The sequence below is a fragment of the Podarcis melisellensis genome (genome assembly GCF_964234715.1).
Source record: "Podarcis melisellensis genome assembly, chromosome: 2".
NCBI classification, from domain to species: Eukaryota; Metazoa; Chordata; class Lepidosauria; order Squamata; family Lacertidae; genus Podarcis; species Podarcis melisellensis.
The window spans coordinates 122,587,730-122,615,713 of NC_138529.1; the positions used below are offsets into that span (position 1 = coordinate 122,587,730).

The following is a 27,984-nucleotide window of genomic DNA, read 5'->3' on the forward strand; positions in this document are numbered from 1 at the left end:
TTATTTTTTTGCTGTCAGGTACTCCTTCGTGTTCAGTTCGGGCTTCAGTATAATAATGTAGCACTTGGGCATGAAGATGCAGCCCAGAAGCCCAGCACTGGAAGCCAAGATAGAGAAGACCTGCACAGCTACCATGTATTTCCCCTTGGTGCTCAGGTAGGTGGGCACAAAGGACACCCAAACACTGCAGAAGACCAGCATGCTGAAGGTGATCAGCTTGGCTTCATTGAAGGCCCCAGGCAGCTTCCTGGCTAGGAAAGCCACCGTGAAGCAAATGGCCGCCAGGAAACCCATGTAGCCAAGGGCAGCGTAAAACATGGCCACAGACCCTTCATTGCATTGCAAGATTATCACTCCAGGTAAGGAGCTCATGTCAGAGTTTGGGAATGGAGGAGAAAGTCCCAGCCAGATGGTGCAGATGACAACTTGCACACTGGAGCAGGAAATGACAATGGAGTTGGCCAGACTCTTCCCCAGCCATTTCCTCAGTCTGTTCCCTGGCTTGGTGGCCAAGAAGGCCAGAACCACAGTGATGGTTTTTGCCAATACTGAAGAGATGGCAGATGAGAAGACAATGCTGAAGACCATTTGTCGGAGAAGACAGGTGACTTTCCTTGGCCGGCTGATGAAGAGGAAAGAGGACAAAAAGCAGAGCAGGAGGGAGAAGAGGAGGATGTAGGAGAGGTCCCGGTTGTTGGCCTTGACTAGGGGAGTTTCATTGTATTTCAAGAATATTCCCAAAATGCAGCCTGTGGTTGAAGATAAGAGTAGGGCAAAGGAAGCCAGGAGTTTCCCCAAATAATCTTCATAGGACAAGAAGTTGGTTGCTTTGGGGACACAATGATCTTGCTCCTTGTTTGGATGCTGATCTTCTGGACATTTGGTGCATTCATTGGCATCTGCACAGAGCAAGAGAGACTAACATTATACTAACATTAGTCACACACCTAGAGCAGTCTGAATGCTGTTACAATTGTGGGAATTGGTTGGCATATGGGAGAGATCAAGAAAGAACACTGTGTTCAAAGAGAACCTTCAACCCATGGCTTCTTTCCACTGGTGTCGTGTCCTACCTTCCTGAGTGGAGATTGTCCCTTCTGAGCAGGGAGCACAGTCATAGCAGCATGGGGGTTTCCCTTCCTGAATCTTCTTGGCATATCCAGGGCAACAGCTCTTTGCGCATCTTGAATGAGGCGTGGTCTGGAAATAAATAGAAGGAGCAGCATCAAAGTAATGGATTGTTGAGTGTGATTTCTTTTTTGCTTTTTGTAGAGCAGCATGGCTGTGAAATCTCTTTAGTGTTTCTGCGTCTTCCCTTTAACACTGATATACTGCAGTTTTCGACACATACAGACAACCCAGGCAACATGTGAATTGAACCAGCAACAATAAAAAAATTCCTACAATTGGGGCACTAAAACAACTCCTGACACAGTTGTGTTGTGCAGTTGAGAAATAAGACTGGACTGACTGATTTTTGCCTTCCTTGAAAGGCTAAATGGCATTGTTGAGGTTGGGATGAAGGCTGCACCTAGTGCAAAAATTGGCACCTAGTTTACTCCTGAGGCATATCTGCACTTCCCATTTTCATTTTAGGAAGCTTTACAGGCTAGATAAAATATATATATTACAGCTGTTCATTTTGTAATTCATTTTGTAAGTCACTTATTCATTGTCAAATTTTATACATGCTTATTCAAGAGTGAGATCCAATCAGCGCAATGGGATTTAGCTCCAGGGAAGTGTCCATGATTGCAATAAAAGCCTCATATATACTTTCAACTAGCTATTAGAGCGTAACAGAAATCATAATATTAAAAAGGTACATAACATTTCTCCTACCTTCTTCCACAGTGTGGGCCATACTATTGTTTCTGGGCTAATGGTGAACTTTAGATTTGAGGACTCCTGTCTCTCTATGCTCCCAATCGTCACACTAGCATGAGATTTATTAGGGAACAACACCCAATTCACAATATCAAAGTCAACGGCCAGTGCCCCATTCTCATCCAAGTACTGTCCGTCAGTTGAAGTATTAGAAGACAGGTGGACTTCTTTCAAGAATGAATGAAGCTAGAAAAACAGAGAAAACCATGCTGGATAGCATCCATTAGAAAAGATTGGTTATGATTTTGCGAAATTATGTAAAGAATGGTCATCATGGATTTAGTACATGTGGAACACAAAGTTCTAAGAAGGATGGAGTCGTCTTTCTACTATAGGATCAACAACATCATAACAGGGCGGCCCCGTTGCTAAAACCTAGACCACCTCCAAGATAGTCTCTATCCCCAAACCGCTCAAAGACAGCCTCAAAGTAGAATCATACCCATCCAATCTCATTAATAAACCAAGACTACAAGATATTCACATCAATCTTGGCTAACTGTCTAAAAAATTTCCTACACAAGTTAATACCATCAGACCACACTGGCTTTGTCCCAGGTCGCGATATGACAGACCCCATCAGGAAACTACTGAATCTGATTGAACACAGCAAGGTAACTAGACCCTGACTGACAGTTAGGTTCCTAGCTTTTGATTGCTTAGAATGGAAATACCTACTAGGCGTACTAACTAATATGAAATTTGGTCCCAACTTCTTACAAACCCTCAAACAAATCTACTCCCGAGCCTCAGCAAAATGCAGGACTAACAGTATGGACTCTAACACCATAACAATCCAAAGAGGCACAAAACCAGGATGCCTATTATCTCCCTTCCTATTCATCCTGGTTCTGGAACCTCTAGCTATCCGAATCTGAGCAGCCACAGACATCAAGGGAGTGGAAATAAAAGGCAGAACCTTTAAATTAGGGCTCTTTGCATACGACCTGATGGTCACAACACCAGACCCCATAAACACAGCAAACACCCTAATCAGAGAACTCAACATGTTTGCAATGGCATTGGTCCTACAAGTAAACGTTGCAAAATCTGAGGCTATGTGTTTCAACACCCACACCCACACCCAAGAAGGATTTGCCAACATCACCAAGATAAAACTTTGCCACACCAAGTTCAGATACCTAGAAACCCCAACAAACTATACCTCCACAATTACAACCCCTTGTGGTGACAAATCAACAAAGACTTGAGGTAATGGAACAACACCAACTTCACCTTCTCAGACAAAGATAGCCATGATCAAAATTATCACCCTTCCAAAATTAACCTACTGATTCCAAACCCTCCCAATCCAGATTCAATCCGGAAACAGCCTTATTAGAAAAACTAACCAATAAACTGAAATTGACATGGGGACAAATAGAACCATACCCCAGTATGGTTCCCCTTTAACATATACGTAGCCCAACAAGAATCTGCCAACAGCATATGAATCAATCTGACTAACCTGATCCAAAAATATCCACCCCACCCCACCCCACTCACCATTCCCCCTCCCCTCTGCCCCCCATTTATTCCTAACTTAACTTGTATGCAACACTAATGTCTGACAACAAATGAAACTGACCTGTAGAAAACACAGCTTGAAAAAAGGGTCAATGCACGTATTTTGTAAACTAAGAAATCTTATATAGTGTGCGTGCGTGTGTGTGTGTGTGCGTGTATAGTGAGAAGCCATACCTGCCATGGCTTTAGACTTTGAAGTTCCATCTCATTTCCTCCACCCACCATCAACCCCAGAATTGGCCCTACTAAACATCTTCCAAGATAATAATGCCCACTCACATTATAAAGAGCTCATAACCCACCTACTCTCAGCAGCCAGAAGCATCATAACCAAATACTGGAGAGACCTGTCAGGAGTAAGAAGACGACTTCACCCCGGTATCGTTCCCCTTTATTATATAAATAGCCCAACAAGACAAGAATCCACCGACAGCATGTACGCTACCACAGCAGCAAGAATTCTTCTGGCAAAGTATTGGAAGATGCAAGAACTACCTACTCTGGAAGAATGGCAGACAAAGGTGACAGACTTCATGGGACTGGCAGAGATGACCGGCAGAATCCGAGACCAGGGGAAAGAGACAGTGGAAGAGGACTGGAAGAAATTCAAAATATATCTTAAAAACTGTTGTAAAATTGAGGAGTGTTAAGATGTCAAGGGGTAAGAAGTAGAGAATTACAGCTGTAACTAATAAGTTTAAGGAAATCTAATGAAAGGGAACTAATAGACAAATTGACTAAAGGGTTGCTAAAGAATTGTGGAATAAGGATGCAGCGAAAGGGAGGTATGGGGAAGTCGGAGGAAAGAAGGTGTATGAAATTAAGGTCATGAAATTATATATGTTTAATGTTGTGTATGTTTTTGTTTTGTGCTGTGTTTGTTTTTTATTATGTGTTTGAAAAAATGAATAAAAATTATATTTTTTTTAAAAAAAAGAATCCGCCGACAGCATAAGAATCAATCTGGCTAACTTGATCTAAAAATACACACACACACACACACACACACACCTCACTACAGCCAACCAACCACAACCAACCGCACCCTATCCATGCCCAACCTCTCTCACCACCAAGGAAATACAACAAGCAACTAGTAAGAGAACCTACACAAGTGACACTGACACAAACCCCCAAACATACACTAGGTAGAAGAATAGAAACATACCCACCCCACCCTACTCACCATTCCTCCTCCTCCTCCTCTTTCCCCCTCCTTTCTTCCTCTCTTTCTCTTCTCTTTGGCAATCACTTGTAGCCAAGTAAGATTGTCTTCCATAAACACAATGCTTGCTTATAAAGCTATTCTACTATCAACCTTTCTTCCTAACCTAACTCTATATGTAACACTAACGTCTCACAACAAATGAAACTGATCTGTAGAAAACACAACTTGAAAAAAAGAGACAATGCATGTATTTTTGTAAACTAAGAAATCATGTTTGTGTTTGTGTGTGTGTATGTTTGTATATGTGTGCATGTATATATATATGTGGGGGTGTGTGTGGGTGTGTGTGTGTAGAGAGAGAGAGAGAGAGAGAGATGGGTGGCGCTGTGGTCTAAACCACTGAGCATCGGAAGGTCGGCGGTTCGAATCCCCACAATGGAGTGAGCTCCCGTTGCTTTGTCCCAACTCCTGCCAACCTAGCAATTGAAAAGCACACCAGTACAGGTAGATAAATAGGTACTGGTGTGTCAGGAAGGTAAACGGGTGTTTCCATGCGCTCTGGTTTCTGTCACGGTGTTCCGTTGTGCCAGAAGCGGTTTAGTCATGCTGGCCACATGACCTGGAAAGCTGTCTGCGGACAAACACTGGCTCCCTTGGCCTGAAAGCGAGATGAGCGCCACAACCCCATAGTTGCCTTTCACTGGACTTAACCGTCTAGGGGTCCTTTACCTTTTACCTTACACAGTAGAACGTCTACTTACAACCGCCTCTACTTGGGCCTGATCCAAATCGCGACTGCGGCAAACCCAGAAGTAAATTCCGGGTTTGCCACGATTCGTGCAATATACCGTATATTGAGTGGATATACCTGCCATGGCTGTAGTCTTTGAAGTTCCATCTCGTCTCCTCTACCCACCATCAACCTCCGCTTTGATCTGGATGAATAGGCTGCATTCAAGGCTTGAGCCACAACTTGGACACTGTAGTAAGTGATATAGCTGTCTTGGGAGTGGATTCCTTCAATCTCCTTCTGGGGCAGCAGCATCTGATTCTTCTTCTCCCTGCATCTTTCCCAATTCCTCACAGATAAGGGATGCTTTGAATATGAACATACAAATGCTTTCTGCCACGAAGCAGAAGCTCTTGGCTCATAGTAGTCCTTTTTTGCCCCCTTTTGGGTCTTCATTACAAAGGACAAAGACCCATGGGCATATCGGAAGGCGTCAGTCTCATAAAACAAGATGTTGTCCGGAAAACATGTGGTGATCCAGACTTTCCCCCCGGTTTGTGTCCTTTCAAAGAAAGATTGTACCTCTATGATGACAAAAAATCCATACTGAGAGTCTGTATAGTAAACAAATACATTGACTTGTCTCCACATGGCAGATGGCTCATTAGAGAACCACAAGGAAGTTTTCCGTTGTACTCTTTCTGTGAAGGCAACACAAATTTCCCTTTTGCTCATCAGAGGTGTCAAGGTGTTCAGGAACTTTTCTCCATTGCCATTGTCTGAAGCAAAGAGGCCGACCCATGTCCACCTGAAGTGCAGGAGGAGTTCAACCACCCCCTGGCTCTGAGCTTCTTCATTTGGGACCATCGAGTTGACAAAAGGGGACTGTTTTTTATCATGAAGAACGAAGCCAGAACTGAGCTGGTGAGATAAGGGAAAGAGACGGGTACTTTGCTTTTCCGAACAAAGATTAGATAACAACCTCAACTGTATTTGAAATAAAGTGTTTTTATTTTATTTTAGCAATGTATAGACAACTTAACTGCAGTAGTCACTAAGACATTCAGAAGGAGTCAAAAGGAAAAAAAAACAAAGAAGGTACAGCTATTAAACTAAATTAAAATGCCTGGAGTAATAATAACAACAAGTCTTTATGAGGCCTTATAAGGTAAATAGAGAAGGGCCTTGTATGAGCTCAACTGGAAGGGAGTTATATAAAATTGTACCCACAATAATATGCACAAAGGTCATTTGGAAACGAACTGTGCATCTGAGCCACTGGGGACCCCAAACCGTGATTCATCCTTAAAGCTCAGGGATTGAGGAGGATCATAATGGATCAGGTGGTTCTAGAAGTATTCTGGACCCCAATAGTTAAGCGCCTCTTAAAGAAATACAAGGAACTTGAACCTAGCCCTGTAGCACAAGGGCAGACAGGGCAAATTTAGAGCACTGGTGTTACTTGCTGCCAATAGCCTGTTCTTGTCAGTGGTCTAGCTGTAGAATTTTGCTTCCCTTGCTGCCTCTAGACCAGTCCAGGGGTAGCCCCATATAGAGCGCTTTGCACTAATCAGGTCTTGAGGGTCACCATGTACAAACTATCCCAAAGTACCAACCTGTTATTGTGTATGGAGTCCAACCCCATCCAGAACAATTGTATTAAGCGTCAATCCATTCTTTGAAGCTCCTGCTGAGATTCATGGTCAACCCTATGTCAGATAAATGACCTACTAGAACAGCTTCTTAATGTGTATATGATTTTATACTATTCTATTTTGTTCTGAGCTTTTAAATTTTGTAATTAGTGCTTTTATTAGTGCTTAAGGTTAATGCTGCCTCATCTCTAACTCTTTCAATTGGCAAGACGTAGTTGTCCAAACATAATATTTTGTCAGATCGAGTTTCTGCAAGTTGTATTTTATCAATATTGGGGCATAATCAGCATAAGTCATTGAGTGGATTTCAGTTCCAGCCATTTTTGCTACTGGGAATGAAGCAATCCCTATGGATATATGAATTGTGGACATGAGAATAGAAAGCGAGGTCTTTATCAGTAGGATGGTAGAATCTCAAAATACCTATTAAGCTATTTTCTGCCATTACTTTTTTTTAAGACCTTGGCTAGATTGCATTGTTTGAGATATGTCAATCATAGATGAAATCATACCATTGAAGAAGAAGAAGAAGAAAAGGAGGAGGAGGAGTTTGGATTTGATATCCCGCCTTTCACTCCCTTTAAGGAGTCTCAAAGCGGCTAACGTTCTCCTTTCCCTTCCTCCCCCACAACAAACACTCTGTGAGGTGAGTGGGGCTGAGAGACTTCAAAGAAGTGTGACTGGCTCAAGGTCACCCAGCAGCTGCATGCGGAGGAGCAGCGAAGTGAACCCGGTTCCCCAGATTACGAGACTACCGCTCTTAACCACTACACCACACTGGCTCTCGAAGTCACCTCCTAGTATTATTTCACCTTTAGCATGGCTTTTTATTACATTATTTGTAGATTTATGGGGGTTGGTTGGTTATTTATTGGTGCTTAAATGCATATTGAATGATATTTTTATTGAAGCAGTTGTACATTTAGAATTATGTCCCTTTCTTCCTATCATTTTGCTCATCTTATTTGTTAGGATAGTTATATTAACATCAGCAAAACTTGTTGTTTCATGAGTTGGCAAATGTGGGGTGTGCCTGACTAGAAGCCCATTCTTACTTGTGGGATTTTGTAGATGCCCAATATGCTTGCAATGTGCATGGAGATGTCGGATTCACCCCGTTCAAGAACAGCCAGTAACCTTTTCTGCCTTCCACAGGTGTAGTTTGGAATATTGATTCTCCCGCCAGCAAGCAGATCTGTCAGAGCATCAGTTGTTGTTCTTTCATCAAAATGGGTCTCATAGATGCTGTAGCCCAGGGTGATGTTGGGTAGGATTCTGGGGTTATGATTGACATCCTGAACTGCCAGCAACAAGCTAAGAATTTGCCATCCCCTTTTATTTGCATAACTGCAGAAAGAAAACGCCACATAGTCATGTTCGATTTAGTGAATTCTTTTTTGTATAAATCACAGCAAATGGGAAAGGAGCCCAGTAAGTAGGGTATAGTCCACGGTATCTTTGCAGGATAGAATGGAGAGAAAAACCGTTATAATCTATAATACTAAACTGCAAACAAAAATCATGTCTAATTGGGTAAATGTCCTCCCTGCTGCCTTATTTTACTCCTAATTTTGAAGAGGCTTAATTATGAGCAACATAAATACAGTGGCACCACCGGTTGAGGATGGGATCCGTTCCTGAGCTCTGGTCGGGTCCTGAGGTTTCTGCAACTGGAGGGACTGCTTCTGCGCATGCGCATGTGTTGGTAGAGCGTGGCAAAAACCCAGAAGTTGCGCGCGTGGCAAAAACCCAGAAGTTTACGTAAGCAAAGGGATACGTAAGTGGAGGTATGACTGTACCAGAACTACTGAGGGAGCTGGATCTCCTTCAACTGTGCATGAAATGGCCAATCCAAAAATGAAGGGGGGGGGAGGCTGGAACTTATTTGAATCCCACAGCCCTAAAGTAGCTTATGGAGATTCTTAAACTGATGCAGCAAGATTTGGTTGTGATAAAGCACAATACTACACGAGCTTGTTCCCCGCCTCCATTGCATCTGCAGAAAACAGCAGCAGGTGACACTTTTAGGTGGGTTGCAATGTAATGGAACCACCTCCACCACTGGGGCCTTGTGAGGACCTCAAGATCTCCTGCAACGATTTCACAAAGTTTTTTGCAGATTTCATTTTGTTACCTACAGAAAACGTGCAACAGCCACACCCCCAAAGACCTCCAGGATCCCATAGATCTCCAGCAGAGACCAACCCTAGCTTCAGTCACTTTCATCTCAGAGGGGCTGATCCAGGTGCATCCGGGGAACTGAAGTGAAGCAGAAACACATCAATACATTACTCACGCATTAACCCTGTTAAAGGGGGTGCTGTTGAAGGTGAAGGGTAAACGATCTCCAATGAATCTTGAAGATACAATTCCACCAACGAGATGGTTTCCTGGCCTGTAAAAATTCACAGCATAATTGACATCCCTGATCAGATTCAGTGAGCATTTTGCCTTCTGCTGCATCCCGTAGGTCACAAGAGGGAGCAACAAGAGCAGTGTTACCATTCTGAATCCCCCGGCTACACTTCCTTTCTGATTGTTCCTCTCAACTCCACAGCCAGCTAATCAGAAGAAGCCTAAACTCTTGCAAAGACGTGTCCAGCTCCAGCTTCAGAGACAAAGAGGACATGATATAACGGAGTGCTAGAGCACTTGTTTGCACCCAGAAGTGCCAGGTTCAACCTCACCCAACTGTTCCAATTAGGGCTGAGGATGTCCTCTACTTAGAGAGCTGTTACCAGTCAGTAGTTAGTACTAAGCTAGAAGGCAGCTTCCTATGTCCTGATTAAGCTTCACAAGCACTTAATCCCCTACACCCTTTCACCTGACGTATATCTTGACTGCAAGGACTCTGTGGCACACAAGATATTTTATATATCTAACTTCTCAGGCACGGTGGAGTAAATAACCTCCTGCTGCTCTTGATCATGATGTTTGTGTTATTGTTCCCAAAGGCAGCATTCAAAGGGTGTGCAAGGGGGATAAGAATAGATCACTGTGGTTCTGATAATAGTAAGGGTCTCCTCTGGGAGCAGGCGCAGAGCAGGAGAAAAACATGTTGACTCAAGAGACTGACAAGCTTCAAAGAGGGAGAAAGTTGAGTTTGGCTGAACATGATTGACATCAGAAGAGCCCTAAAACTGTATCAGGCAAAGGGCCCATAAAGTCCAGCATCCTCTTCTCAAAATGGACAGTTGTTGCCCCAAAGGGAAGGCCACAAGGAAGGGGTCAGTGCAGCAGCCCTTTCCCTACATGGGATTCCCAACAACTGAGTCTTCCTGCCTCAAACAGTGGAGGGAGGCCATATTCATAAGGGCTAGTAGCTGTTTATAGCCTTATTCACCTCCATGATGTGGCCTAAATATCTATTTTTTAAAAAAATAAAATTCATGTACCACTTTCTTGTACCAAAAAAACCCCCACAAGAATAATGATAAATTTATTGGGAAAACACAAGATAAAAAAGATCTATTTGGAAATCCAAAATATAATTAAGTAAAAAGTTAAGCCAAAGTTAGATTGAATAACATGTCAACTGCTACACATCTAAACAGACTTCCCTCAATAAAAATTGTTTTCCCAGGCACCAAAAAGAATACAGAGTGTGTGTCAATAGGCGGAATGTGGCAAAGTGTAGGTGCTGCCACGGGAAGGGATCAATTTCCACCTGTCCAGAATGAGTATTGTGTGGCACCAGCAGTGCTATTTTCTGGGGGTACTCAAGGGTGTACTGGTACCTTTGCCCCAAATGTTAAAGGTGTGGTATAAAGTAACAACTTCATGGTGAGTACAAGCACCTTCTTTTCTTTCTTTAAAAAAAGCCCTGGGCACCAAGAATTGTGCCAGTTTTTCCAACTAAAGCAGATGAGTGAATATATAGGGAAGAAGAAAATTCCTCCAGTCAACTCTTCCCAAGCTGTTAGCAGCTTCCGTAAAACCTTGAGCTTGGCTCAGTAACAAAGGAGCCACCACTGGAGATCTCAGAGCAGAGTTGTAATCAGCTGATGAAGTCCCAATCCAGCCCAATGACAATCTCTGCATGGATGTGATCCTCCAACGCCATTTCTCCAAATATTTTGAATGTTTACCAGGGGGCCCTAACATGGTGTCCTCCAGGTTTTGTTTCATTAGCGTTCCCAGCAGCCATCTGGAAACCTATTGAATCAACCAGCTTCCAAAGACTGACCATCCAAAGAGGTCTTCTGCCTCTGCCAAGTGTAAAAGGTGTTGTTACCCTCAATCTCAACGGGAAGTGATCCAAACTTGACAATGGGCTCATGTCAATGTCCCTCACTTTTAGTTCACCCTCTTCCTGCCCATTTGAGGGGGGAAAGGTCCAGAATATGGCCTGTCACATGCATTGGGATAGTGACATGTTGGGACAGCCGCATGGTCATCGTGAAAGCCATGAAGTCCTGAGCCACTCCAGAACCAGTTGCCTCGGCGTGGATGCTGAAGTCCCCACAAGTAAAGAACTTCCGATTCTTCAGCTGTTTGCTACATAAAAACAATTATCACTTTGTCCATTTCACAATAAAACCCCACAAAGCCACTTTCTATAAATAAATTATCTTCAAACCTCAAATCGAGATGTCATTGTTTCATTTTGTTTTTCACGCAAAAATTCTATGAGAGGTTTCCGGTCTTCAACAAATCTTAACAATGGCTTTTCTCTTATTGAATGTGTCAATTTTGCCATCTCAGCTAAATCCGTTAGCTTTAACAGCCATTATTCCAATGTTGGTAATGATGTGTCCTTGCATCTTTCCACATATAAAAGTCTTGCAGCTGTGAGCATATGATGTAACAAAGAGGAGCACACTTTCTAGATACGCCCCCAACTGGAAAGAGAAATGGGACCACTTTAGACCCAGCTAGTCTCCCTACCCTACGCTCAAGTCTGCCCTGATGCTGCTGTTGGACTTTGCTGCCTGTCCGGCACATTTCCTCTGCACAAAACTTCTTCCAGGCAGCTGCAGAGCTGTGCAGCGATTGCTTTCCGTGTGAGAAGAAGGAAAAAGTCCACACACTGTTCTTTCTAACAGCGTTTTATTTACATCAGCAGGCAAAAGGACAAACGATTCCACCTGAACTTGAACACATGCTGTGTGTCTCTCTCGCTCCCAGCAAAAAGTGAAAATACTTTCACACAGACAAAGAAAACTGCAGCTTCCGTTGGAAGCCCCTCCCCAGATGTAGGACATTCAGGAGGTTTAACCCTATACACTCCACAGCTGCACTGAATACCCAGGTGGGCACAGCTGGCTTACACCAACTCCAGCCCGCTCACTCATCCACTCAGGTCTCTGTGAAATAGATACAATCGGCCTCCTCATTCACAATCAAACCATAAAAGCAACAACAAAAACCCACACAAATTAAAATCAGTTAATCCTTAAACAAGATCCCAATCCAAAATTCTGTTTAGCAGCCTCACTTTTTGTAGCTAGAGTCAGTCAGGACCCCTCCCTCCTCAGGCCATGTGGAAAAAGGCCTGTAAGGCAGAGAGCAGGTCTTCTGGGACTCAAAGCTGTGAGATAGTTGAGGAAAAGAAAGCGCAGGAAAAGAAAGGGCATCATTTTTGTGACCATAAGATGTATATAATTTCTCATTTAAAAATTGAATTTATTTGTGATCCCATCAGATTTTGTTATCCTCATTGGTCATTAATTGTTGGACCAAATTATCATATTGGGTTAATAAAATAAAATAAAATAAAATAAAAAATAAAATAAAATAAAATAAATCTAGCTGCTAAGGCCTGTAAGGCAGGGAGCAGGTTTCCAAGACTTAGAGCCATGAGACAGTTGAGGAATAGAAAGGGCAGAGTGACTAAAGTGACAAGGCAGTGATTGACTGAGCTAAGTGAATGAGGTGTCATACTGAGAGGAAAATGGCAGTTTTAAACAACTGAACTCCTGAACTCCCTAGAGAAACACAAAAATTCAGCATCACCTGTTGAAAGTGATTAACAATGCTTTTAATGCAGACCAAAGGAAAGATGGTTGGATAGTGTTCTCGAAGCTACCTGCATGAGTTTGACCAAACTGCGGGAGGCAGTGGAAGACAGGAGTGCCTGGCGTGCTCTGGTCCAGGGGGTCACGAAGAGTCAGACACGACTAAATGACTAAACAACAACAAAAAGAAAAATGGATAATCTCTCTCACTCTCTCCATTTATTTTTTTGCCGTCAGGTACTCCTTCGTGTTCAGTTCAGGCTTCAGTATAATAATGTAGCACTTGGGCATGAAGATGCAGCCCAGAAGCCCAGCACTGGAGGCCAAGATAGAGAAGATCTGCACAACTACCATGTATTTCCCCTTGGTGCTCAGGTAGGTGGGCACAAAGGACACCCAAACACTGCAGAAGACCAGCATGCTGAAGGTGATCAGCTTGGCTTCATTGAAGGCCCCAGGCAGATTCCTGGCTAGGAAAGCCACTGTAAAGCAGATGGCAGCCAGGAAACCCATGTAGCCGAGGGCAGCGTAAAACATGACAACAGACCCTTCATTGCATTGCAAGATGATCTCTCCAGGTAAGGAGCTCATGTCAGAGTCTGGGAATGGAGGAGAAAGTCCCAGCCAGGTGGTGCAGATGACAACTTGCACACTGGAGCAGGAAATGACAATGGAGTTGGCCAGACTCTTCCCCAGCCATTTCCTCAGCCTGTTCCCTGGCTTGGTGGCCAAGAAGGCCAACACCACAGTGATGGTTTTTGCCAACACAGAAGAGACGGCAGATGAGAAGACAATGCTGAAGACCATTTGTCGGAGAAGACAGGTGACTTTTCTTGGCCGGCTAATGAAGAGGAAAGAGGACAAAAAGGAGAACAGAAGGGAGAAGAGGAGGATGTAAGTGAGGTCTCTGTTGTTGGCTTTGACTAGGGGAGTTTCATTGTATTTCATGAATAGTCCCAAAACAAAGCCTGTGGTTGAAGATAAGAGTAGGGCAACGGAAGCCAGGAGGATCCCCAAATAATCTTCATAGGACAAGAAGTTGGTTGCTTTGGGGACACATTGATCGTGGTCCTTGTTTGGATGCTGATCTTCTGGACATCTGATGCATTCATTGGCATCTGCACAGAGTAAAAGAGACTTCAGTATGCTAACATAAGTCATACACCTACAGCAGTCTGGATGCTGGTACAATTGTGCAAAATTGTTGGCATATGGGAGAGATCAAGAAAGAACGCTGTGTTCACTGGTAGAGAAGTTTCAACCTATGGCTTCTTTCTACTGATGTCATGTCCTACCTTCCTGAGTGGAGATTGTCCCTTCTGAGCAGGGAGCGCAGTCATAGCAGCACGGGGGCTTCCCTTCCTGAATCTTCTTGGCATATCCAGGGCAACAGCTCTTTGTGCATCTTGAATGAGGCGTGGTCTGGAAATAAATAGAAGGAACAGCATCGAGGCTTTAGGAAATGGATTGTTGAGTTTTGGGGAGATTATCATTGTTGTTGTTGTTGTTGTTTATACCCCACCCATCTAGCTGGGTTACCCCAGTCACTCTGGGCAGATTCCCGCACAGATCAAAATATAATAAAGTGTGAAACATTAAAAGCATCTTTACTTCCAATGGCCCAAAGTGAGCTCGGGCCAAATTAGGAGTGATTTCTTTTTTGCTTTTTGTAGAGCAGCATGGCTGTGAAATCTCTTTAGTTTTTCTGCTTCTTCCCTTTAACACTTTTCTGTACATACATACAATCCAGGCAGCATGAAATATATGAGGAACAAGAGCTTAATGGCAATGCTAGGATCAAAATAAGAAAAAACATGAGAATTGGACCAGCCATCATAAAAAAAAAACTCCTACAAAATGGAGCACTAAAACAACTCCTGATACGGTTCCCATCACACCTGCTATGTGTTGGTGCAGTTGTGAAATAAGGCTGGACTGACTGACTTCTGCTTTGATTCAAAGGCTAAATGGTGTTGTTGAGGTTGGCATGAAGGCTGCAGAACTTGACACCTAGTTTTCTCGTGAGGCATATCTGCACTTCCCATTTTCATTTTAGGAAGCTTTCCCAGCTGGATGAATAAATATTTATTACAGCTGTTCATTTTGTAATTCATTTTGTAAGCCTCTTATTCATTGTCAGATTTTATACATGCTTATTCAACAGTGAGATCCATTAAGTTCATTATCTCCAAGGAAGTTTCCATGACTGCAATAAAAGCGTGATACGTAATGTTCAACAAGCTGTTAGAATGTAGAATATGCCATAGATATTAAAGAGGCATGTAACATTTCTCCTACCTTCTTACACAATGTGGGTCATACAGTACTATTGATTCTGGGTTAATGGTGAACTTTCTACTACAGTATCCTTTTTTTTAGCACCAGTCTTAAAGGAAACTATATAAAATTGCTATAAGGTAAAAAAAGAAAAAGTTAAAGAAAAGGACCCCTGGATGGTTAAGTCCAGTCAAATTCAACTTTGGGGTGTGGCGCTCATCTCTGCTTTCAGGCCGAGGGAGCCGATGTTTGTCCGCAGACAACTTTCCAAGTCATATGGCCAGCATGTCTAAATGACGTCTACTGCAGGGAGGACTGTGACAAGATCCAGAGTGCACAGAAACACGGTTTACCTTCCCGCCACAGTGATATTTATTTATCTACTGGCACTGGGAAGCTTTCAAACTGCTAATGTTCAACAAGCTGTTAGAGTATAGCAGGAATCAGAGATATTAAAAAGGCACATAACATTATCCTACCTTCTTACTCAGCGTGGGCCATACTATTGCTTCTGGGCTAATGGTGAACTTTAGATTTGAGGACTCCTGTCTCTCTATGCTCCCAATTTTCACACCAGCATGAGAATTATTAGGAAACAGCACCCAATTCACAATATCAAAGTCTATGGCCAGTGCCCCATTCTCATCCAAGTACTGTGCATCAGCTGAAGTATTAGAAGACAGATGGACTTCTTTCAAGAATGAATGAAGCTAGAACAACAGAGAAAACCACGTTGGATGGCATATATTAGAAAAGACTTATTAATTGGTAATGTATGTAAAGAATGGTCATAATGGATTTAGTAAAGGTGGAACACAAAAGTCTAAGAAGGGTGGAGTTATCTTTCTACTACAGGATCCTGTTTTCTATAGCATCACTCTTAAAGGAAAGTATATAAAGAATGATATAAGGTTTTTTAAAAAGGTAAAAGACCCCTGGAAGGTTAATTCCAATCAAATTTGACTTTGGGGTGTGGCGCTCATCTCCACTTTCAGGCCAAGGGAGCTGACATTGTCCACAGAGAGCAAGATGGCTATACAGTGGCATCAGGACCTGGAAGTCACAGATCGTAAAGACATTTGGAGGAGGAAATCATTGGTTGGATATTCCTTCACTTGTCATATGGGGACATGGCTGCTGTGCGCACATGAGAAGAAAATGAGCTGTCCCAGTTTTTCCAAAACACCTGTAGAGTATGTTCCTATTATGATTATTCCAGAGTTGGAAAATAAATCACAATCTTCAAAAGCGAGAGGCCATTTCTGTAATCTACCCCCCACTCTTTAACCCATATCTAATTCTACCCTTCCTTCCCCACCCATCACACTTTATGTTAGCGCAACTTAATAGGTTTGATAGACAATACAAGGTGAGAGACACAGGTCAACCCAGATGGGTTGGCATGGAATCATCCTATAAAGTAGATAAGCAAGATGGCTAGCTTAAAAGCAATTACATTAAATGTGAGGGGGTTGGGAAACCCTATGAAAAGAAAACGCATCCCCTCGTATGTGAACACCATGAAACCACACATTCCTTTCCTACAGGAAATACACAATCCACCGAAAAGAAGCAAACTCCTGAGTGATCCCTGCTTCAGTCAACAATGGATTGCACCTGGTTCAGGAAAGGCCCACAGAGTAGCCATAATACTCAGTAGAGACCTGAACTTCAAAGCCACGACAGTGCTAAAAAACAAAAGAGGCAGATTCATTTTTGCTAAAGGGACACTAGATAGCAAAACTAAACTGACAGTTGGCTCCATATATGCCCCAAACACAAAACATCCAAAAAACCTAAACAAATTCCTTTCCTTCTCCAAAGGGGAAGCAATCCTGGGAGTGTGACCTCAACCTAAATATGAGAGGCATCTTTCTGAAAAACACCCACCCTACAAAACCATGGGCAACCTTCCTCTGAAGGCAACCCCAAACATTTAGGGACTCTTGCAAATTGCTACAGATTCCATTTTGGGTGCCACGGCACAGTGTGCAGACTAGATAACATTCTGCTCACGCTAGGTCTGATCCCCTTAGTTGGATCAGTGAACAAAGGCAACATTAAAATCACAGATCCTGCCCCAGTAGAATTTGCCCTTAATATATGAGAAGAAACATGAACCACCCCATCATGGCCCTTCAGTCCCATCCTAACCACAAATGAGCTAATTAGAGGGAGTCTCACAAAAACACTCCAAAACTACTTCAAAGAAAATGATGTAGACAATATAACAACCCCCTTCCTTCGGGATGCAATAAAAGCGGTCACAAGAGGAGCCTGCATAAAAGAGAAAGCATCCCTTAAAAAAACAAACCTCTTCAAATATTAGCAAAATAGAACAAGACATAATGGCCCTCTCATCACGCTACAAACAAACTGGAGCTAAAACCTCGCCCCCTTCCTTAAACCTATACCCCAAACATACACTAAGTAGAAGAATAGAAACATAACCACCCCACCCTACTCACCACTCCTCCTCCCCCTCTTCTCTCCCTTATTTCTTCCTAATCTAACTTATATGCAACACTAATGTCTCACAACAAATGAAATTGATCTGTAGAAAACACAACTTGAAAAAAGGAAAATGCACTTATTTTGTAAACTAAACAAAAAAATTCCTTCCAGTAGCACCTTAAAGACCAACTAAGTTAGTTATTGGTATGAGCTTTCGTGTGCATGCACACTTCTTCAGATACACTGAAACAGAAGTCACCAAACCCTTCTATATAGTGAGAAAGTGGGGAGGGGTGGTAGGAATGGGTGATTGGCAGATAGCTGTGATGAGCCTGTTGACGACTCTTAACGACTGCAATAGGTCTTACAGGAAAAAGCAAGGGGTGAGAAGGTGAAAAATGGCTTTGTCATGTATAATGCGATAAGAATCCAATGTCTTTGTTCAGACCAGGTCTCTCCATGGTTTTAAGTTTGGTAAACTAAGAAAACTAAGAAATGTAAACTAAGAAATCTTATACAGTGTGCATATATGAGTGTGTGTGAGTGTGTGTTTATTCTCTCTCTCTCTCTCTCCCTCTCTCTCTCTCTATCATCTCTATCTCTATCTCTATCATCTCTATCTCTATCATCTCTATCTCTATCTCTATCTCTATCTCTATCTCTATCATCTCTATCTCCATCTCCATCTCTATCATCTCTATCATCTCTATCATCTCTATCTCTATCTATCTATCTCTATCTCTATCTCTATCACGCTAGAGGCCATACCTGCCATGGCTGTAGACTTTGAAGCTCCATCTTGTCTCCTCCACCCACCATCAACCTCTGCTTTGATCTGGATGAATAGGCTGCATTCAAGGCTTGAGCCACAACTTGGACACTGTAGTAAGTGATATAACTGTCTTGGGAGTGGATTCCTTCAATCTCCTCCTGGGGAAGCAATGTCTCCTTCTCCCTGCATCTTTCCCAACTCCTCACGGATAAAGCATGCTCTGAATATGAACATTCATATGCGTTCCACCAAGAAGCAGAAGCTATTGGCTCATAGTAGTCCTTTTTTGCCCCTTGTTTGGTCTTTATTACAAAGGACAAAGAACCATGGGCATATTGGAAGGCCTCCATCTCATAAAACAAGATGGTGTCCTGAAGGCCTGTGGTGATCCAGACTTTCCCCCCAGTTTGTGTCCTTTCAAAGAAAGACTGTACCTCTATGATGACAAAAAATCCATACTGAGTATCTGTGTAGTAAACAAATACATTAACTTGTCTCCACATGGCAGATGGTTCATGAGAGAACCACATGGAAGTTTTCCATTGTACTCTTTCGGTGAAGGCAACACAAATTTCCCTTTTGCTCATCAGAGGTGTCAAAGTGCTCAAGAACTTTTCTCCATTGCCATTGTCTGAAGCAAAGAGGCCGACCCATGTCCATCTGAAGTGCAGGAGGAGTTGGACCACTCCCTGGTACTGAGCGTCTTCATTTGGGGCCATTGAGTTGACAAAAGGGGACTGCTTTTTATCATGAAGAACGAAGCCAGAACTGAGCTGGTGAGAGAAGGCAAAGAGACCGATGCTTTGTTTTTCAGGACAAATTTAATTATCAACCTTAACCTTATTTGAAATATAGTATTTTAATTTTATTTTAATTTTATTTTAGCAATGTATAAACCACTTAAAAGCTTTTTGATTACAGAGGACCATACATCAGCACTTTCGTTTAGCAAAGGAAGTGTTCTATATGATTCAGCTGGTTTAGGTCCATTTGCTAGGAATAGGTACATTGGGGGTGGAAGATTTGTAGATAATTGTTGTATTAACTTGTTATTTTATTAGTAGAAAGTTTATATAGGTTGCTTTCATTTTTCAATGAATAAACTATGCTTTGTACCTGTTCCTCGGTGACTTATTACTCTAAGAGTAAGACTTTGACACAGGTGGCACTGTGGGTTAAATCACAGAGCCTAGGACTTGCCGATCAGAAGGTCGGCGGTTCGAATCCCTGCGAAGGGGTGAGCTCCCGTTGCTCAGTCCCAGCTCCTGCCAACCTAGCAGTTTGAAAGCACGTCAAAGTGCAAGTAGATAAATGGGAACCGCTCCGGTGGGATGGTAAACGGCGTTTCCGTGCGCTGCTCTGGTTCGCCAGAAGCGTCTTAGTCATGCTGGCCACATGACCCGGAAGCTGTACGCCGGCTCCCTCAGCCAATAAAGCAAGATGAGCGCCGCAACCCCAGAATCTTTTAGGTATTCAAGGAAGATAGAGTCCTTTTGATGTTGCCCAGCCTGGCTGCCACTGCTATAACAGACTCAGCTTACCGGCTGTCCACCATTTCGGTTCTCACCAGCTGCCAAGCTGCCAGGAAACAGCAAGAGCTGTTTACATCAGATGTCTCACAGCATGAGAAAGGAAGTGTGAGTCAGTTCTCAGACTGTCTTCAGCGTAACCGGGGTGGAGTTACGTTCGTCGCTTCCGCTTCTGGACTGAAGCAGTGTTGAGTCGTAGTTCTCACAAGCTGGGCTGTTTGAGACAGCCAGCCATGCATGTTGTTTTGTATGCAGTTTAATAAAGTAGATGAAATCTATGAACTGCCTTTTCCTTCTGATGTTTTGTGCAGAAGGGAATTAGTGTGCTTTTCTCATAAGAGCGAAGTTGCTTAATTATCGGTCTCTCTGGACTGAAGGAGGATTCCTGAACGGCAGCCAGAGGATGACCACCGGACTAATCGCCCTGGAGTGGTTCGGGATGCTGGCAGTGGTCCTGGGTGGGTGATAATCCAACAGCAACTTCCACCGGCCGCAGAGCTGCCTGAATGGTGGTCACTGGTGCAGCAGCAGCCAGGCACCTTCCTGAAGCTGTGCTGCCACAGAATGAGGAGGAAGCGCTTCCACCAGGGCTGGTAGTAGGATGGGCCCACAGCCATGGGGGAAGGAGAAAAGGTGTGCCCTCTTCACACACTTGCTATAGAAGCCAAGACTGGAGGCGGGGCTGTAGTGCAAGTACTGTGTACCAGTGAGTACCACTAGAAAAAAGTTTGCTATTTCTAAGGAAGTAGTTAATTTTTATGTCTTATACATACAATTAAGATTCTTGCTTGCCTATATTATAGTTGATATGAAAGTAATTTAGATGGCTATTTTCAAACCACCATTGTGGTATGCCTGAGTCAATGCATTGTCTTCCATTTTTCAGTTTGAAGTTTTTGGTATACCAATCTTATTTCATTTCTCCATTGACCCCAGATCTGGTCTTTGCTTATTAACTTTTTTAAAAAATGTTTTTTTCTGAATTAAATATTTCTCTTTTGGGGTAAACGTTTTCCATTTTTCAGATATTTTTTGTATCAATATTGCACAACTATAGGTTTCTGCTGCATCCCAGCTTACTGGCCAGGTTACCTCTAGAGTAATATTTTGGCTCATTTCTAACTCTTTCAATTCGCAAGACGTAGTTGTCCAAACATAATAATTTGTCATATCGAGTTTCTGCAAGTTGTATCTTTAGCAATATTGGGGCACAATCAGCATAAGTCATTGGGTGGATTTCAGTTTTAGTCATCTTTGCTACTGGGCATGAAGCAATGAGAGAAAATCTCTATGGAAATATGAATTGTAGACATGAGAATAGAAAGTGAGATCTTTATCATTAGGATACTAGATTCTCCAAATATCTATCAAGTTATTTTCTTCCATTATTCTATTAAAGACCTTGGCTAGATCGCATTGTTTGAGATCTGTCAACCATAGATGAAATCATACCATTGAAGTCACCTCCAAGTATTATTCCACCTCTAGCATGGCTTTTTATTACATTATTTGTAGATGGGTGGGGGGGGGGAGATCGGTTATTTATTGATGCGTTAATGCACATTTAAGAATATCTATATTGAAGCAGTTGTACATTTAGCACTACGTTCCTTTCTTACTATCATTTTGCTCAATTTATTTAATAAAATAGTTATAGTATCCTCAGCATAATTTGTTGTTTTGTGAGATGACAAATGTCAGGTGTGCCCATTCTTACTTGTGGGATTTTGTAGATGCCCAACATGCTTGCAATGTGCATGGAGATGTTGGATTCACCCCGTTCAAGAACAGCCAGTAACGTTTTCTGCTTTCCACAGGTGTAGTTTGGGATATTGATTTTCCCACCAGCAAGCAGATCTGTCAGAGCATCAGAAGTGGTTCTTCCATCAAAATGGGTTTCATAGATGCTGTAGCCCAGGGTGATGTTGGGTAGGAGCCTGGGGTTAAGATTGACATCCTGAATGGCCAGCAAGAAGCTAAGAATTTGCCATGCCCTCTTATTCACAGAGCTGCAAAAAGAATTATGCCACATAGTCGTGTTCAATTCAGTGAAATTGAAAGTCACATTCTTTTTTTTTTCTTTTTTGTAAATCAAACCCAATGGTAAAGGAGCCCAGTAAGCAGAGAACAGTGGGGCAATGCCCATGGTATCTTTGCAGGAGAGGAGAATGGAGAAAAAACCAGGACACAAACCAGCCCCCTGAACCCAGCTCCAGTGACAGAGGCTCCAACTGTATTTTATTCTCTGAACTGCCCTGAGGTTTTAGGATGAATGGCAGCATATAAGTTTAATAAATAAATACAGAAAAACTTACGCCTAAAATTGAGGAGGACGGTTTCACATATGACATCACACGCATGACATCACATGACATCGCATGACGTTTTGGGAGGAGCCAGGGAATGGAGCCGAACACAGTTGCTGATGGCTCCTCATTTCTGAGACTCGACACCTCCGGTCTTAGATGGCTCCATGAGCAGTTACTCTCTTCTCCTCTCCCTGCTAAATATCTTAAGGATTTCTAAAATACTTCTAGTATACTAAACTCTTAAAAATGCATCTCTATGAAGCTGCTGGGAGAAACCATCGGGGGTTTGGGCTGGGTGTTCATCAGTATGCAAATTATACTCAGCTCTACCTCTCATTTAAATTGGAACCAATGAAAGCAGTGAATGTCCTGTGTGAGTGTCTGGTGGTGGTTGGAGGATGGATGACGGCTAACAGATTGAGGTTGAATCCTGACAAGGCAGAAGAACTGTTTTGGGGGGACAGGGGCTGGGCAGGTGTGGGTCTTGATCCTGAATGGGGTAACTGTATCCCTGAAGGACCAGGTGTGCAGCCTGGGAGACTCAACAGCCTTCGAGGGCTTAGAATCCTCCACTCCACGGGCTCAGGGAAGATTTGGGAAGCCTGGCTCAACTTTGTCCAGTGGTTAGTAGCTACCACTGTATCTATGGTCTTCTCCAGGCATTATATATCTCACAAACATTGCTTCCCATTAAATGGTTGGCATGTTTGGAATCAAAGCATGAGAAGAGCACCTGCCTAAGCATAGTAGAGAGTTACAGTTTTCAGTTGCATAGATTGCTTTGTGCCTGGGGAAAATAATTGTGCATTGAACATTGTGTTCCCCATCTATCATTGCACCCAGCTATAAAGGACAAGCCCGCCTTTCAACATTCACTTTTCTGAGTGAGAGAAGCAATCTCCCGTTCATTTCCAGGTGAGGGTAGTGGCTCAGTCCTGGGGCCAGAAGATTTTATTGGGTTAAGAGTGGGAGAACTCCACAGTTTTCATGCCAAGAAATACTCCAAGGTTCCATGAAACACAATGAAAGAATGAATGTCATTTGCTAAGTACAGAAAACCTGCAACAGGCATACCCTATAGACCTCCAGGGCCCCAAAGATCCCCAAGAGAGACCCACCCTAACTTCAGTCATTTTCATCTCAGAGGGGCTGACCCACGTGCATCAAGTGCATTGAGTGTAAAAGAAACACATCAATATATTACTCACGCATCAACAAAGTTAAAAGGGGTTTTGGAGAAGGTGAAGGGCAAACGATCTCCAATGAATTTTGAAGATACAATTCCACTAATGAGATGGTCTCCTGGCCTGTAATAATTCACAGCATAATTGACATCCCTGATCAGATTCAGTGAGCATTTTGCCTTCTGCTGCATCCCGTAGGTCACAAGAGGGAGCAACAAGAGCAGTGTTATCATTCTGAATCCCCCGGCTACACTTCCTTACTGATTGTTCCTCTCAACTCCACAGCCAGCTAATCAGAAGAAGCCTAAACTCTTGCAAAGACGTGTCCACCTCTGGCCATAGAGACAAAGAGGAAAGGCTATAGCTCAGTGGTAGAGCATTGGTTTGCACCCAAAAAGTGCCAGGTCCATCCTCTCCCAACTGTTCCAGGTAGGGCTAAAGATGTCCTCTACTTGGAGAGCTGCCACCAGTCAGTAGATAGTACTAAGCTAAAAGGCAGCTTCCTATGTTCTGATTAAGCTACACAAGGACTTATCCCCTACACCCTTTCACCTGACGTATATCTTGGCTGCAAGGCCTCTGTGGCACACAAGATATTTTATATATCAAACTTTTCAGGCATGGTGGAGTAAATAACCTCCTACTGCTTTTGATTTTGATGTTTGGGTTATTGTTCCCAAAGGCAGCATTCGAAGGGTGTTCATGGGGGATAAGAAGAGATCACTGTGGTTCTGATAATTGTAAGGGGAAGAAAGGTCTCCTCTGGGAGCAGGTGCAGGGCAGGAGAAAAACATGTTGACTCAAGAGACTGACAAGGTTCAAGGAGGGAGAAAGTTGAGTTTGGCTGAACATGATTGACATCAGAAGAGCCCTGAAGCTGGATCAGGTGAAGGGCCCATAAAGTCCAGCATCCTCTTCTCAAAATGGACAACCAGTTGCCCCAATGGGAAGCCCACAAGGAAGGGGTCAGTGCAGTAGCCCTTTCCCTACATGGGATTCCCAACAACTGAGTCTTCCTGCCTCAGACAGTGGAGGGAGGCCATATTCATAAGGGCTGGTAGCTGTTTATAGCCTTATCCACCTCCATGATGTGGCCTAAATCTCTATTTTTATTTGAAACAAAATTCACCACTTTCTTGTACAAAACCCCCCACAATAATAATAATAATAAGTTTATTGGGGAAAGACAAGATAAAAACAGATCTATTTGGAAATCCAAAAAATTATTAAGTAAAAAGTTAAGCTAAAGATAGATTAAAGAACATGTCAACTTCTACACATCTAAACAGACTTCCCTCAATAAAAATTGTTTTCCCAGGCACCAAAAAGAATACAGAGAGTGTGTCAATAGGCATAATGTGGCAAAGTGTAGGTGCTGCCACGGGAAGGGATCAATTTCCACCTGTCCAGAATGAGTATTGTGTGGCACCAGCAGTGCTATTTTCTGGGGGTACTCAATGGTGCAAAGTACTCCCCCCCCCAAAAAAAATGTTAAAGGTGTGGTATGAAGTAACAACTTCATGGTGAGTACAAGTACCTTCTTTTCTTTCTTTAAAAAGTACCTTCTTTTCTTTCTTTAAAAAAAGCCCTGGGCACCAAGAATTGTGCCAGTTTTTCAAACTAAAACAGATGAGTGAATATATAGGGAAGAAGACAATTCCTCCAGTCAACTCTTCCCAAGCTGTTAGGAGCTTCCGTAAAACCTTGAGCTTGGCTCAGTAACAAAGGAGCCACCACTGAAGATCTCAGAGCAGAGTTGTAATTGGCTGATGAAGTCCCAGTCCAGCCCAATGACAATCTCTGTATGGTTGTGCCCCTCCAACGCCAGGCCAGGGGAACCCCCTCCCACTGCCGAGTGTTGGCCTAAAAGTGATTTCAGTGGATGGAGTGGAAGTGGCTGTGTCTTGTGCCAAGGTGAAGCATTGGGACAGACACAAGACGAGGTCATGTCAGCCTGCTTCTCATTTTTAATTAGGGCAGAGTTCTTCTTTTATTTCTTTACTCCAAAGACAAACTTTTTCACTTCTCCAAATGTTTTTCATTCTAGAATAGGGGTCACAAACATGTTGTCCTCCAGATTCTGTTTGATTGTAGCTCCTAGCAGCCATCTGGAAGCCCCTGTCTCTGCCAAGCAGAAAAGCTGCTGATAGCCTCGTTTTCAATTGGAAGTGATCTGAACTTGACAAGGGACTGATGTCAACGTTCCCCACTTTCATATCACCCTCTTCCTCCCCAGTTGAGAAAACAAGGTCCAGCTGGGCAAAGGATGTAGGTTATAATATACAATTTAATTTATGGGAGAAGTTATGGAAAGGGGATTTAAAATTTATGGTTTGCTATTCACTGAAAGAAAACTATATGAAGATGATGTATTATTGGTATCTGAGTCTGGTAAAATTAGCAAAAGTGTATAAAAGTATATAAAATGTATGTTGGAAACATAAGGACAAGGGAGGTACTTTTCATCATATGTGTTGGTCTTGCAGAATAGTAAAAGACTTCTTGGAAATAATATACAGTACAATGAATTAAAAAAAAATATTTAAAATAACTTTTGCCAAAAAAAACCCCCAGAAGCCTTTTTACTTGGATTAACAGGAGAAGAATTACCAAGGGACTTAAAATGATTATTCATGTATGCAACAACAGCCGCAATAATGCGGCTTGTCCAGAACTGGAAGGAAGAGAAGGTACCAACAAAAGTAGAATGGATAACTAAGATGATGGACTATGCCAAAATGGCAAAGATGACCATGAAGATCAGATACCAAGATGAAGAAAAGTTCCATCAGGAATGGAAGAAATTTATAGACTATCTTAAAGACCACTGCATTAGCAGGTTTGATATAACATTTATGAAAGTGTATAATTTGCAATCAGGGAAAATATGAGGGAAAACAAATAGTTTGGAGAAATATGATTAGATGCAAGGAACTGCGGGGGGGGGGTGTTGGAAACCAGGGGGTGTTGGGGGGAAGCCTGTATGGTATTTTTGGAAAAGTTTTGCGTATATAAAATATTGTTTGAAAATAATATATATGTTGTTTTTAAAGAGAAAACAAGGTCCAGAGTGTGGCCTGTCACATGCATTGGGATGGTGATATGTTGGACAGCCCCATGGTCATCATGGCAGCCGTAAAGTCCTGAGCCACTCCAGAAACAGTTGCCTCAACATGGATGCTGAAGTCCCCCCAAACCAACAGGGTGGGAGTCCTCTACACCACCTCTGAGACCAGCTCTGTCAGCTGAGGCAGGGATAGGACCGGGCAGTTAGGCGGGCGGTAAACCAGCACAGTCCCTAATCTGTCCAGACTGCCCAATGCCAGAAACACACTTTTTAAAAAAGAATATATATTTTATTAAAGTTTAAATTAAAAAATTACAAAACTTTATATATTTTCCCATTTTCTAACTAAACCAAGACTTTTATATAGATACAATAAAAACACAGAAAGGTGTTTGTGTGGAGGGGGGAGAGAGAGAGAGAGAGAGAGAGAGAGAGAGAGAGAGAGAGAGAGAGAAGAACATATATATTAAAATAAGATTCACAAAGCAAACAACTTCCAATTATTCAGCTGTCCATTATATATAAGCAATATTCACTTTGTCCAATTCACAATAACACCCCACAAAGCCACTTTCCGTAAACTAACATTATCTTCAACCCTCAAATCCAGATGTCATAATTTCTTTTTCTTTTTCATGCAAAAGGTTTCCAATCTTTAACAAATGTTAACAATGGCTTTTCTCTGATTGAACATGTCAATTTCGCCATCTCAGCTAAACCCGTTAGCTTTAACAGCCATTATTCCATTGTTGGCAATGATGTTTCCTTGCATATTTGTGCATATAAAAGTTTTGCAGTCGTGATCATATATTGTAACACAACTTGTAGATACTACCCAACTGGACAGAGAACTTGGAGAAAGAGATGAAATCTCTTTAGACGCAGCAACTCCCCCTCCCCGACCCTCAGGTCTGCCCTGATGCTGCACCGAATAATCAGGTGGGCACAGCTGGGTAAGACCAACTCCAGCCTGTTCACTTATCTAAGCAAGTCTCTGTGCTACAGATATAATCGGCCTCCTCATCCACAATCAAACCATAGAAGCAACAACAAAACCCCCACACAAATTAAAATCAGTTAACCTTTAAACAAGATCCCAACCCAAAATTCTGTTTAGCAGCCTCAGCTTTTGTAGCTAGAGTCAGTCAGGACCCCTCCCTCTTCAGGTCAGGTGGGAAAAGGCCAGTAAGGGAGGGAGCAGGTCTTCCAAGACTCAGAGCCATGAGACAGTTGAGGAATAGAAAGGACAGAGTGACTAAAGTGAGAAGGCAGTGATGCTGAAAGGTAAAATATCGACTGAGCAAAGTGAATGAGGTGTCATACTGAGAGGAAAATGGCAGTTTTAAACAAGTGAACTCCTGAACTCCCTAGCGAAAGACAAAAATCCAGCATCACCTGTTGAAAGTGATTGACAATGCTTTTAATACAGACCAAAAGAAAGATGGATAATCTCTCTCACTCTCTCTGT

The 27,984-nt window shown here is 42.7% G+C and overlaps 2 protein-coding genes across 2 annotated transcripts; both read right to left on the bottom strand.

Annotated features, from left to right (window-relative positions):
• LOC309363277 (vomeronasal type-2 receptor 26-like) lies at nucleotides 1-6,179 on the bottom strand (the record flags this gene model as incomplete). Its single annotated transcript, XM_081899382.1, has 3 exons — nucleotides 1-899; nucleotides 1,074-1,200; nucleotides 6,009-6,179. The coding sequence occupies 3 exons, from the start codon at nucleotides 6,177-6,179 to the stop codon at nucleotides 1-3; spliced, it is 1,197 nt and encodes a 398-aa protein (XP_081755508.1).
• Nucleotides 6,180-13,143: 6,964 nt separating this feature from the next.
• On the bottom strand, nucleotides 13,144-23,682 carry LOC309363278 (vomeronasal type-2 receptor 26-like; the record flags this gene model as incomplete). The annotated part of the gene is made up of 6 exons (XM_081899383.1): nucleotides 13,144-14,042; nucleotides 14,220-14,346; nucleotides 15,681-15,911; nucleotides 18,424-19,200; nucleotides 21,674-21,965; nucleotides 23,474-23,682. 6 exons carry the CDS (start codon nucleotides 23,680-23,682, stop codon nucleotides 13,144-13,146), a joined length of 2,535 nt encoding a protein of 844 aa, XP_081755509.1.
• Between the last annotated feature and the right edge of the window lie 4,302 nt (nucleotides 23,683-27,984).